The 12,755-nt window shown below is 56.3% G+C and overlaps 1 protein-coding gene across 1 annotated transcript in view; it reads right to left on the reverse strand.

Annotated features, from left to right (window-relative positions):
* DSCAML1 (DS cell adhesion molecule like 1) overlaps positions 1 to 12,755 on the reverse strand; it is a 342,519-nt gene that overhangs the window by 26,244 nt on the left and 303,520 nt on the right. The window contains exons 25-27 of the mRNA XM_030538636.1: positions 7,365 to 7,553; positions 5,438 to 5,725; positions 2,215 to 2,370 (exon numbers count right to left, since the gene is read on the reverse strand). Of these exons, the coding sequence (XP_030394496.1) occupies positions 2,215 to 2,370; positions 5,438 to 5,725; positions 7,365 to 7,553 (633 nt within the window). The remainder of the gene's footprint in view (positions 1 to 2,214; positions 2,371 to 5,437; positions 5,726 to 7,364; positions 7,554 to 12,755) is intronic.

Below are 12,755 nucleotides of genomic sequence, written 5' to 3' on the forward strand. Positions count from 1 at the left end.
GATCCGGAGGTATGTCAGGGTCCGGGAGGGCCTGATGATCTGCTACCTGAGGGGAGTTATCTGTACCTGCTGGAGGGGGGCAGCTAACAGTGGCCTCTGGTGTGCGATGTTCCGACACGGTGGAACGTGATGGTACCGTGGGCTCGCCTTGGGCCTGGTGATATGCTCAAGGCGTCCAAAAGGACCACTGATGAGGATCTTGGTCTGGATCTTGAGCCTCATGGAGAACCCAGCTATGTGCCTCTGAATCAGGATAGGCAGCACTATCCGCGTGCGATGACTCAGACGTGTGCCTCGGTGGCCATGGCGGAGCGGAGGCTGTTTGAGGGTAAGTCCTGTCTCTAGGGTACCGAATGTCATGCCGCACCTGGGAGCAGTACCGGGATCCGTATCGGTACCAAGAGCGTGATCGGGACCTGTGACCGGCGCGGTGCCGGGAGGTCGACCGGGATCTGGGCGCTCTGTGATGAGAGCGGCTGCAGTGCGAACGGTGCCGGGAGCTGGACCGGTGCCTGGAATAACGGTCCGGAGAGCGGGACCTCGAGTGGTGCCACAAGTGCGACCGGTACCAGGCAGGAGATTGATACCGGGACTGCGAGCGGCGCCTGGATCTGGAGCGATGGCGAGATCTCGATCTTGAGTGCTGTCTGCCTGAGGTGCCGATGGAAGGCGGTCTTACCATGGCCTGCTTGCCTGTCGATTGAATAACCCGCACCGGTGGTACCGGGGGTTGAGACAGAGCGGGCTCCGTTAAGGCAATAAGTTCCCTCGCCGTAGCAAATGTCTCTGGCATAATGGGAACGAGAAGCTCTACCGAGGCATGTGCCAGGGAGCTGTCACGCACCGGACTTGACGGCTCTTGCACTGCCGGAATCAACGGTGCGGAGGTTGTCGGCGCCGCGGCAGTTGGTGCTGCCGGGCGGCTCGACTTAGATTGCTACTCAGACTGCGGTGCAGATAGTGGGGCCGCAGGAGCTTTAAGCTTCTTGGCATGTGGGGAGAGGGAGCGGTGCCAGGCCGGTTTCTGTGCCCGTGACGGTTGGTGCCGAGCTGTCTTCGCGGTGCCGGCGCTCTCCGATGCCGATGAGGCACTTCTCCCCAGCATGGACTGTCCGGCAGGCGGTGCCGAAGGTGGAGGAGTGAGGGCTGCCTCCATTAGGAGCTGCTTAAGGTGAAAGTCCCGCTCCTTTTTCGTCCGCGGCTTGAACGATTTGCAGATCCAGCACTTGTCTGCAAGGTGGGATTCCCCCAAGCACTTGAGGCAAGAGTCGTGGGGGTCTCCCATGGGCATCGGCTGGTGGCAGGCCAAGCACGGTTTGAAACCCGGTGAGCCAGGCATGGGCCTGGGCACCGGGAGAGGGAAAGGGCTAATCCCCGACCCTCTGAACTATATACACTAACTACACTAACTACGTTTACAAAAATCTATTAACTAGAACTACAGAAAATAAACTATATACACAGTAAGTATTAGAACGAGCGAAAAGCTAGGGAGGTGGAGATCAGCTAAGCCACGCTCCACTGTTCCAACGACCGACACGGGCGGTAAGAAGGAACTGAGGAGCGGACAGGTCGGCAGGGGTATATATTTGATGCCATAGCGGCGCCACGCCGGGGGGGGCCCAGCCGACCCACCGAGTGTTGCTAGGGTAAAAATCTTCCGACGAATGTGCACACGGCGCGCACACACCTACTGGATATGAGCAAGCACTCGAAGAACTTCCCGATCACTTCCTATGAACACTTGCCTGGGGTTCAGTCCCTCAGGGGAGGGAGCAGAGCCTGCATCTCATGGAGATCCTGCTGCTGAATTGTCCTTCCCTCTATTCACAATGCAGAACCTGTCTGTCAGAATTTGCTTGCCTCTTGGGAATTGGTGTGCATGACTCTGGTTCTATCATTTCTAGACAATGGGGCACCCTCCCTTACCTGCTGGCCTGAGCAGCTCTACATTAACCCAGTGGAGGAACTAGTGTTTTCATGACGGCGTAACTCACAGGTTCCCAACGTGCTTTCCAGCTGCAAGCCTGAATCTCTCAGTCCTGCCCTGCCCGATGCAATCAATACACAGCCTCCTGACCAGCAGATATTTAATCAGTGCATCTAATGACGGAGGAGACAGACTCACTCAGAAGTCTGGCATGGCTGCAGTTTTCTTCTAAAGCAAGTGAAGCTAAACCCGCCACCTCATAGGAAGCCGGGCTCACACCTCACCTCTCAATCTCTTCAGACGCTTCTCCTTCCTCTTCTTCCGGATGATGAAGAGCAGGGCCACCCCAAGCGTGGCCAGGATCACAGGGCAGGCGATGGTGAAAAGCTTCTTCACGTCGTCCCCCTCCCCCTGAGCAGATTTGATTGGGGGTATGGTACCTAGGAGAGAGCCACATGTCGGACCTCAGCTCGGAGCTGAGCAGAGCCGAGGCCGGGCTGGCCTGCGGACAACACCTTCCGCCCAACTGCAAAGCGGCTTCAGAGGGATGTCGGGGCAGAGGGAGAGGTCTGGGATGCCCACTCATAGACTCTAGGACTGGAAGGGACCTCGAGAGGTCATCCAGTCCAGTCCCCTGCCCTCATGGCAGGACCAAATACTGTCTAGTAATAATCAACACACTCTCTCTCTCTGCCTTCAGCCACCCTGGGAACCCAAGAGGCAAGCTGGGCTCATGGTACCGGCAGCCAAGGCTGGTGGTAAGTGTGTTTAGATGAGGGTGTTTCTGGCTCACCTGTGCAGACCCACCCAACATCTGCACTGCAGCGGGAGGCGTGACACAGCTCATGGAGGTGTACCCACACGAGTGTTCATCTAGGTAGCATGGCCTGGACCCCAGAATTGATTGTAGAAGCTACTCAGAGCTCTGGGTGCGTACTCACTCCCATTTTTAGCCCCTCTAGCCAGATTCAAGCTTTGGCAGGTGCACCTACCCGCGCTGAGTGCCTCTCCTCCAGCTGCAGCACAGACCTACCCTCAGAGCTGGGCTCTTGGGGGCTCACCCCACCCAAGCCACAGGGCTACAGAGATTCACCAAGCCCTTCTTACAGCCAGTCATGGGAACCCACGCTGAGTAAACACATGATACATGAGAGCATGTGCAACTGCAAGTCCCAGAAATGGCAGCTAAGAGGTGTCCTGGCCTTAGCCACCAGCTCCCCCCCACCAGGATTCATGTTCCTAACGCATAGCCGTGTGCTGTAAAGCACTCTGATCTGACCCACCACAGAGTTTATCTGGCACAGAGTCTTTGCCACAGCCACTGACCATGGTAACCTCCTGAGGACGTCAGTGCTTGGAGGTGGGGATGTGGGGCAACTGGGATGCATTGTTGCTCCCCAGAGAAGACTGCATGCAAATTTCATTTCTCTGCTGGATGGTGTGGGCTTTGCAGACAGGGGAGTAGGGGCGGGGTACTCAGTCAGGTAACAGGCACACCTTCCCTGTGTCATCTCCATCTCCCTCTCAGTCCACTGATAAAAACGAGGCACGTGCAGTCTCCCTGGAGAATGAACATGTGACCAGGTTCTGAGCAGAAGCATCTGTCACAAGAACACACCAACCCTACCAAAACTCTGGTCTCACACTCCCTGCCGACAGCTGGCACTGCCTGGCTCGGGGGCTGCTCAGGAAGGGGCTGGCACAGATTTCTGGCCTTTGTGTAATTGGAACAATCCCACCTGGCACCTGAGCTGCCCTTGTGAAAGATAAAGAAATAAAGCAGGTGTGACACTTAGAGGGGTTTGCTTTACTGCGAGAACCCCTACAGGCTGACTACTAAAGGGATGAGCGTCTAACGGTTACAGCAAGGGACTGGAAACCAGGACTCCAAGGTTCATTTCCTGGTTTTGCTACTGACTCCCTCCCTGTGCAAGTCAGGTCCCTGCTCTGTGCCTCAGTTTCCCCATGTGTGCAATAGGGATAGTGATACTGGCCCCTGCAATCTTTGCAGGGAGTGGGAGGAGGGGCAGGGGAAGACAGGAACCAAAGCGGGGGAGCAGCAAGGATGATAGCTGGTTCTCCAGTGGCTATTACCAGGACATTTCTCAATGTTCTTTGGACAATAAGTGAGGGAGGAGGTGTGGGAAGGGGTGGGGTGTCACTCCAGTTCCCGGGTGTCTGCATCACAAAACGAAACCACTGCGGACAGCCTGCGCAGGGATGCCAAGGACTGAAGGGGCAATGGGGTATGTCTACAGGGCAGCTGGGTGTTTGCTTCCCAGCGTGAGGAGGCAGACAGGTGCTAGCTATGCTTGAGCTAGTGCTGCGATAACAGGAGGGTGGCTGCAGTGGCTGGGTAGCTGCCTGACTCTGCACCCATGGTCAGGCAGGATTGTACTAGGATGGCTAACCTGCGCCAACGTGGCCATACTGCTGTTTTCCACATGCTACTTACTTCAAGCACAGCAAGTGCATGTCTGTCTACCTGGGCTGGGAAGCAGGCTCTCAGAAAGGACAGCTAACTAAGTGCTAATTAAATCCCCTTCCGAGAGGAAGGAGCCTAGACTGTGGATGGTAATGGAGCTATGGCTGCTACAGCACTGCCGTGCAGGGTCAGACGCCAGCTGGCACGGACTCCACAGAGATTGCACTGGGTCACAAAGATCAGGCTGTTGGGGTGTTTAAAACCCAACCCGCGAGCTGGGAGAGCTAGGTGCCAGAGCTAACGTGTACATAGTAATAAGGCATGAGAAAGACCTGGAGAAGTCTCTAGTTAGGACAGGCCTGTGGTGAGCCAGGAAGGCACTTAGCAGGGAGGCTCCAGCATACGCTGTCTTTGGGGTTTGGAGAGATGGCTTTCTTCTGTACTCCTCTCCCCATCAGCCTAATCAAGTTCAGGGTGTGCTGGTAGCCATGTCACTCCCAGGATAGCAGAAAGACGGTGTGTGTGCATGTGCGTGCGTGTGTCTTTCACTGGACCGGCTTTTGCTGGTGAGAGAGACGAGCTTTCGAACTACACAGAGGCCTGAAGAAGAGCTCTGTGCAGCTCGTCTCTCTAACCTACTTTGGGCAAATCTCACTGCTCGTGCTCCCATCCCAGCTCCGGGCCAGGTGCCAGAGCCTCACGTGATCCCAGCTGTGGGCAGAGGAGGGTGAGGGGCAGGAGGAAGGCTAGTGACAGCTACACGGAGGGCCTGGCTAGGAAGTGAGGAAGGTGGGGTGGACAGCACCACAGAAGCAGCAGATTCTGGATGCTGCAGCTGCCTGGCGTTCAGATGAGTGGCTCAGCCAGGCCACAGGCAGCAGCAAAAAGCTGAGCAAGAGAGACAATCCCCCTAATGCCATGCCGCTGTCACAAGGTGTAACATGACGCCTGTGTGGGAATCCTACTGCTGGCCCACCCCAGCCGCCTAACCCGCACCACATCCCCTGGCCCCCTAAAGCACGCTATGCCCTGTGGCCAGCCCCCCAGAACCAGGCCACTCGCCGTGCTGCGTCAGCTCTTACTGCCGTCATAGTCCAGCGTGGCGAACTGGGTGGTCTCGTTGCCGCAGCCAGCGCTGTTGCAGGCCTTCATCCGCAGCTCGTACCAGGTGGCCTCGCGCAGCTCCGTCAGGAAGACCTCGTTTGAGTTGTTGGTCTTGAGGCTCTGCCAGACCCAGTTGCCCTTGGGCCGGTACTCCAAGACAATGGCCATGATGGGGCAGCCCCCGCTGCTCCAGCCCTGCAGGTTCAGCCTGGCGTGCGTAGAATTAATGTGGGTGAAGAGGTGCTGGTCCTTGCTGAAGGAGGGCTCTGTGGAAAAGGACATGCCATGAGGGCCTGGGAGGGGGCGGCTCTTACAGGGCAAGCTTTCCATCTGCCCCGTCACCACGGCCTCTGCTCACTTGGCTACATCTGAAGCAGTTCGGTGGTGGGTCTCAGTCCAGCCTTCAATGGGAGCTGGCTCTTACCCCATCCCCATCCTGCCAGCAACACTCAGCTCACTCAATCCCTTCCAACCCAGCGTCTGCCCGGTGGCCACAGTTCATGCTGCAAAGCGAAGCCGGTGACAGAGCTCCCAAGCACAAAGCCGCCTGCCCAGACGCTGGTAAATGCCCAGCAAGCGAGAAGAAGCAAAGGGCCCCTCCTGCCACGTCACCCAGTCAGGAGCTTTGCTGCTCAGGTTCCCTCCTGCAGGGGTTTTATGGCTGGGCTGCTGGAAATAGGGTTTGGTAACTGAATTGGAGGAGCAGAACCTGTGTCTCCATAATACACGCCTGCTGAGGTCACTGCCTGGGCAGCTAGGGGAAAAAATTCTACTTCTGGTCACAGCCAGTTGCGACAGCATCTTAGCTAACGATGACAGGACGGTGGAGTTCTTTTACCATCGGTCACAGCCAGCAGTAAGCTCTTCCGTATGAGGCCAGGGCCAACTTTTAACAGGACTCTTGTCAAGGACATGAGGCCAATAAACTGACCTCCTGCACCTTGCACCACACATTACAGAAGAAGATTCTAAACGCCTCCTGGGAGTTTCTCATTTCAGCAAAGAAAAGGACACTGACGGCTGCATAGAGGAGTCAATTGGTGGCCTTGCAGCAACCTTACAAAACCAAATAACTCTGCAGTAACAGACTGGGGCAGGAGTTTTCCTGCTTCTCCTATTCTGACCACCAGTCTATCTCGCTCGATCCTGGCAAGAAGACAGCACGGGCCTCACTGGACCCTCTCTGGACTCCTAACCATGGACCCAGCATCATCCACACCCCACAAGATCATGCTTCTGTCACTCCTCCTTGTCTTCCCAATACTGCAGCTCAGCAAACTGCACTGGAGCAAACCGGGGAAGAAGGCAGGGTGCGTGGCAGTATGGCGGGAGGATGGGGAGGGGCTAAAGCATCAACACCTGACCCCACAATGGGTAGGTCAAATGTAAAATCTGAAAGGGAAAAGAAATGCAGCTGGTGAATCTCTGCACCAGGCTTGCGAGGCCCCTGGCCATGCTAGGGCCTGGGCAGTGGCACGGAACAGTGCAGAGCAAGTTGCCTCAGGACCCTTCCTCGCTGGGCTGGGGGAGGCCCTGGTGAGTGCGTGTCAGAGTATCAGCTGCTCCAGGATGCCCTGGGAGTGGCCAGCAGCTCAGGAACAGCAGCATCCAGGGCAGAGGCAAACGGGAATCCCTTCGCCTTGCCCTACCGACAAACTAGAACCAGCTCGTCAGCCCGTGTCCTGTTTTCTGCCTCCAGCAGCGGCCCGTGCTGATGCACCCGGCCCATAGCGCTGTGCTGAATGAGGGGCCGACTACTTCCTCCCTCCCTCCCTCACCAGGAGCTAAGGACTGCCTTACAGAGGGGAACCAGCGCAGGCGGCCCGAGACGTACACGCCGTTCTGCCGGCATCAGGCCAGCAGACAGACCAATTCCGAGTGGCTGGGTAGCCCCTGGTGGGTTACCTCTGCCGTGTGTCTTGGCCTCGATGATCTCACTGATCCGGCCGGCCCCCACGCTGTTCTTAGCTGCCAGCTTCACCTTGTACCATGTGCCGCACTTGAGGCTGTCCAGCTGGAACGCACGCTCGCTGGAGCTGATGAACACGTCCTTCCACTCCTCGCTGTTGTCCACCGAGTACTGCAGCACAAAGCCTGCAGGGGGAGAGGAGCAGGGGCTGTTAGCGCTCAAGATCTAGAGGGAGCCAGGGACAGAGCACAACCTGTTTCTCCTCTCCAAGAGGGATGCAACATGGTGGCAGGTGAGAACGGGCTGGTCAAAGAAGCCCTGGCTGGGCACGTCTATTGTGCTCTGAATCTCTGCATCCAATCATCAAGCAGGCCTCAATCCCGCCCGTCCGAAGGTAGGTGAATCTCAGTCCCATTGTACAGATGGATACACTGAGGCAGGGAGGGCTAAGGAGCTAGATTTGCAGAGCCTCTGGGTAACACCATGGAAGGTGTTGCATTAACTGCCTGTGCAAAGTACAAGTTAGCCAATGTAATGTGCAGTTACCCAGCATGCTGCACATGCTCCAAATTCACGGGACAATCTGGTTCCAAGTTACTTGCCCAATGTTGCGCAGCCAGTCAGAGGCAGAGTCCTTCAGAGAACCCAGGCCTCCAGAGCCCTAGCCCACTGTTTTAGACTAAGGGTTTGTCTACACAGCAGTTTCAACTCAGGCTCGAGCCTAACCCCTCCTTCCATCTACACACAAATCACACTAACCCAAGGCTCAGATCCCAGGTCCCCACAGGGATGGAGGGTCAAACCCTGAGTCAAACCAGGACCCTGGGTTCAAGCCTTATTGCTTTGCAGTGTAGATGCAGCCCCTCATGACTCGTGTTCTGGGAATCCCACAAGCCGACTTTCTGTGTCCTCTGGATGCTCAAGTTTGGGCAAGTTTTCCCACATTGCACCACAAACGAAGGGATAGAGTGGCCACATTTTGGAAGGGTGCTAGGAAGTCTGGGATATGGGTGGTTGGACTTGAGCCTGCAGATCCTGGAATCCCAGGTTGGGACTCAGGGTTCAACAATTCCTAGCCTGGGGTTACAAAAGAGTGTAGACGCTCAAGACCTTGGTTAACAAACCCAGGGTCTGTTAACTTCAGTTCTGCTGCAGCGGGGCTTACGTTGCAGGGTAGACACACCCTAAGAGCTCCCTAGCCCTTGGTTTGGGCTCAGAGCAGACTATCGGAAATTGCAACCCACCCCAGCCACCAGGCAGTGCTGAAGCAGCCAGACGAACAGACTCCAAAAAGGCAGGGGGGAAATAATCTTCATGCATCTATAATGAATGCAGAGGAAAACAATTCCTCTGGCTTCCCCTTCGCCTCCCCCCTGCGCAGACCGACACAGCCCGGTGATTGCATGGGGCTGCTAGCAATGGGAGCCTGATACAAGGCAGGAACCCAGATCAAAGCGGCGCAACACCAGCCATGCACAAGGGCCCACGTGCATAACGCTAAAAGCCAACCAGCCTGGGCGGCCGAGGGCAGCCAGGGTTCTGTAGTCGGAGGGATTAGTCTGGTGCTTTGCTTCTGGGGTTTATACTCTGTGCTACTGTACTTCTCCGCTTCGCACCTATTGTCAGTTATACTGAGGGCAGAGTCCCACCTGCTGCATCTTCTTCCTCCCCGGCCCAAGAGCGACAGCCCCTCTCCACACAGCGCCCAGCACTTACACAGGACGAATCATCTCTGACAGTGCTCGTCCAAGAGGAAGGGGGAGACCAGGGCATGATGCACATTAAACTGCCCCACCAACATGGCTGCAGACTGGGGACTGCTCCGCCACACCAGTGTGTGTTGGGGGAGGGACTGCGCTAATGGCTCCCCTGGCCACACAACTCCAGACCCATCCCGGGTGGTTTAGTCAAATCCCCAAGTGGGGGCTCTGCAGTGACAGCAGTGGAAGGCAAAGGCCTCTGTGAGATTCTGCCGCTGCTCTTGCCAAGGTGCCCATCTCGAGGGCAGAGCGGGGAGCTCTGTCTCTGTGACTGTCCTCGGGCTCTGCCATGATTACCAACAAGGGGGCCAGTCCATGCTGATTACAAAGGAGTTTTCAGTGAGGCTGGAGCCCCGCTGGGCTCTCGCCAAACCCATTGCACACGGCCCCCCAAGAGGAGCTCTCAGCCACTGACTCCCAATTTCTCATCCCAAATAAAATCAGTGTTAGCCCCCACCCCACCCCAGCCCTGCACCCACCTTCCCCTTTGCCAACAACAGCTAACGAGGGGAGCGTGACCACACAGATTAACGCCAGAACACTGCACTCTAATGGCGCTCCACAGCCTCCCCTACCCCCCTCCAGGCCAGGCCTGGAAAGAGCCCTGATTTCCAATTCAAATCCAGCTCTGCCTCTGCGCACATTAAACATGGCTTCCTGCCTAATTTCATACATATGAATGGGGATGGAAATGGAGCTCTCTTTTCTTAGATGATTAAAATGGAGCTGGAACGAGGGGGGGAGATTTCCCCCCTCCGTTTATCATGGATATTAGCACTGTGGTTTGAGGCTGGCTCGCGTGGTGGCTGCAGAGTCTATGGGCAGGAAAATCCACCCCTCTCAGCCTGTACCGAATCCCTCCTCAGACATGCGGGTGTGCTGGGGCATCTGCCATCTGGGTCGGTTGGTGGGGAGGAAGCTACTGATCCCCCAGCTGTCTTAGCAGGATACTGGGGAAAAGGCAGGAGAAGGGTGTTTCTGGATTAAAAGGCACGGGGCCAAAGTCCGCACTGGAACATATAGGTCATGGACACCCCGTCCTAGCAGCACTTGACTCTGCAGCCTGTCACAGCTCTCAAGCTGCCCTGCTCTGGCCCAGTGGCACTGCAGCGAACTAGGAATGTTGGACATCCCCTGACCCCTGCAATTCCCATCATGGTGCAAGACCAAGTCCCAGCACAGCTGAGAGGATTGGGCAGGCAGGGAGATGGGGCCTGACCCGTGGTCTGGAACGACACTAGAGCTTTGGGCCTTTCCAGGGTCCAAAACCAATCTGAAAACGTGGCCTGGTCCCACGTGTCCTGGGAGCTGAACCGTGCCAAGGCTGCCATGTTACAAGAGGGTCCCCCACAACCTAGTAAGAACTGTGGCATGGAGGGCCCCCGACCAAAAGGAGGCAGGGAACTTCAGCACCGTTTCCTTAGGTGAGAGGGCAGTGTGAACCCTGGGAGAGGGGAGGGATTCTCAAATGTCAGAGCCGGCGCTGAGCTGCCATGCTGGAGATACAGCTTCAGACTCCACCCCCTGCCTCCAGCCCTCCTTGAGAGAAGGGCCACAGTGGGAGGGCAGAGCCAGGGGACAGCAATAACCACAGCTCTTGAGGTTAATGGGCTTCCTGTCCCATGTTCCCCACTGGATTGTGGGGCAGGGCTGGGGGGGTATGGGGAGGCACATGGGCTAGGGGGCTGGGATACAGAGATTACTGAGTACATAGCAAAGAGCACAGTTCTGGTGCAAGGTGAGGAATAACGCTGCCCGGTTACCCACCCCCAGCAAGCCTGCAGCTTTCCGGGGGTGGGCTGCTGCCCGCTCCCGCACAGGGCTCAGTCTGTACACAACATCTCCTTTGGGCCCTAGTGGCTGCGGCTGCCCCTTGGTCCTCCCAACCCTCCTCGCTCTCCAAACCACCACCTTGGGGAAGGCGCATGCCTGCACCTGGCAGCCTGGCCTGGCCTCTTCAGCAGATGCCTCTCCCAGGCACTAGCAATTGTGGGGACTATCATGGCTCCGGTCTCCCCGGCTCTCTCAAGCGACCTGCCTTTCAATCCTGTCCCTGGGACACATAGTGTCCGATCGGGCACCATCAATAGCATTTTCTCCAATTACTCATTTCCGCATCAGAGTTTGGTGAGTGTGGAATGTGATTGATTGGAGAGAGGCTATAAAAGGAAAGCCAGAATTAACTAGCTCCCTTGGGAACCTGCTAGGAAGTTGCTTCTGTCATTGAATGCTGCCTCTTTTCGTATGATTAAGAGTATTAGGAAACACACCAGGTCCTAGATGAATAAACCTGTTACACTCCCATCAACAACGTGTCTTAAAATGGCTCTAGGGGCTTTATTGGGGAGTGAGGCAGGCTTGCGTACACACACACAAGCAGTTGTTAGACTTCAGTGAGGTGAATATTATTCTGAGCTGATCCCCTTGCAGTCCCAGAATACGCACAACGAAGAACCACCTGTCAAATGCCTAACACATAATCTATTCCAACAAGGTTCGAAGGCTTCACTTCCATAGGTGTATCAGCAAGTCATTTGTTTGGGAATCTTGTGTAACACACACACACTATGCTGCTGCTTTAACAGTAGGCTTGTCTACACAGAGAAATTGACCCATATAGCTATAGTGGAATAGTGACACTGTTACAGCTTGGGCCAGCATAACCCCTGGCTTCGAACAGAGTGTCCTGTGCACACAAGCCCTGTGTTATGTGTCTGTTTACACACTGAGCAAACAGACATTCCTAGTCTGAAGGACTTATTTCAGAGCTGGAGAACTACAAAAACGAGATTAACACAAGTCCCTAAGAGAGAGCACAGCGTCGTTCTCTCCTCCAACAATCTGCACCGAATTGAACGCGAAATGTCTGCCAGTCCCTGCAGCTTTTAAAATGTGATGCAGAGAAACCTCCAGGGTCTGTTTGCAAAGTGTCTGAGCAGGTGCTCTTATTTCTGCATTCTCTGATAACTGCCTGTGTGCACAGGAGTCACTGGTTTAGGGACTATGTTCAGCTTGGTCACCATTATGTAGGGTGCCGTAGCGAAGCGAAGACTCACCGGTGCAGCGCCTCCTGCTGGTCATCTTAGAATTAGCTGTTTTGCAGCTTCAGAGCACCCCCTGCTGGCCGGTGACCCTCCACCTCAGGGTTCTGCCCCAGCTGTACCCCCACTCTCTGGATCTCCCCTCCCAGGGGAACCCCCCAACCCTCTAACCCAGGCGTCTCAAACAAGTGGCCTGCGAGGTTCTTTTCTGTGGCCTGCAAGCTCCTCATAGCCTCCCCCCGTTCCCCAGCATTTCCCTAGAGCTGCTCTGGCCTTCCCTGCCCCCAGTGCGCACCGGGCCAGAGCCTGCTCCCGAACCTCCTCCAGAAGTCCAACCCCCTGCCCTGAGCTCCTTGCCGTACCCTGCACCCTGCCACAGCCCTCCTGCACCTCAACACACTGCCCTGAGCCACCTGCCGCACCCCAACCCCCTGCCATACCCTGCACCCTGACCCCTCTGCTGCACCCCTCACCCCTCCTGCACCCCAACCCCATTCCCTGAGCCCCCTGCTGCACTCTGCACCCCTCCTGCACCCCAGCCCCCTTCCACACCCTGACCCCCTGCCCTGAGCCTCCTGCCGCACCC

This window comes from Gopherus evgoodei, chromosome 19, assembly GCF_007399415.2.
Source record: "Gopherus evgoodei ecotype Sinaloan lineage chromosome 19, rGopEvg1_v1.p, whole genome shotgun sequence".
Classification (NCBI taxonomy): domain Eukaryota; kingdom Metazoa; phylum Chordata; order Testudines; family Testudinidae; genus Gopherus; species Gopherus evgoodei.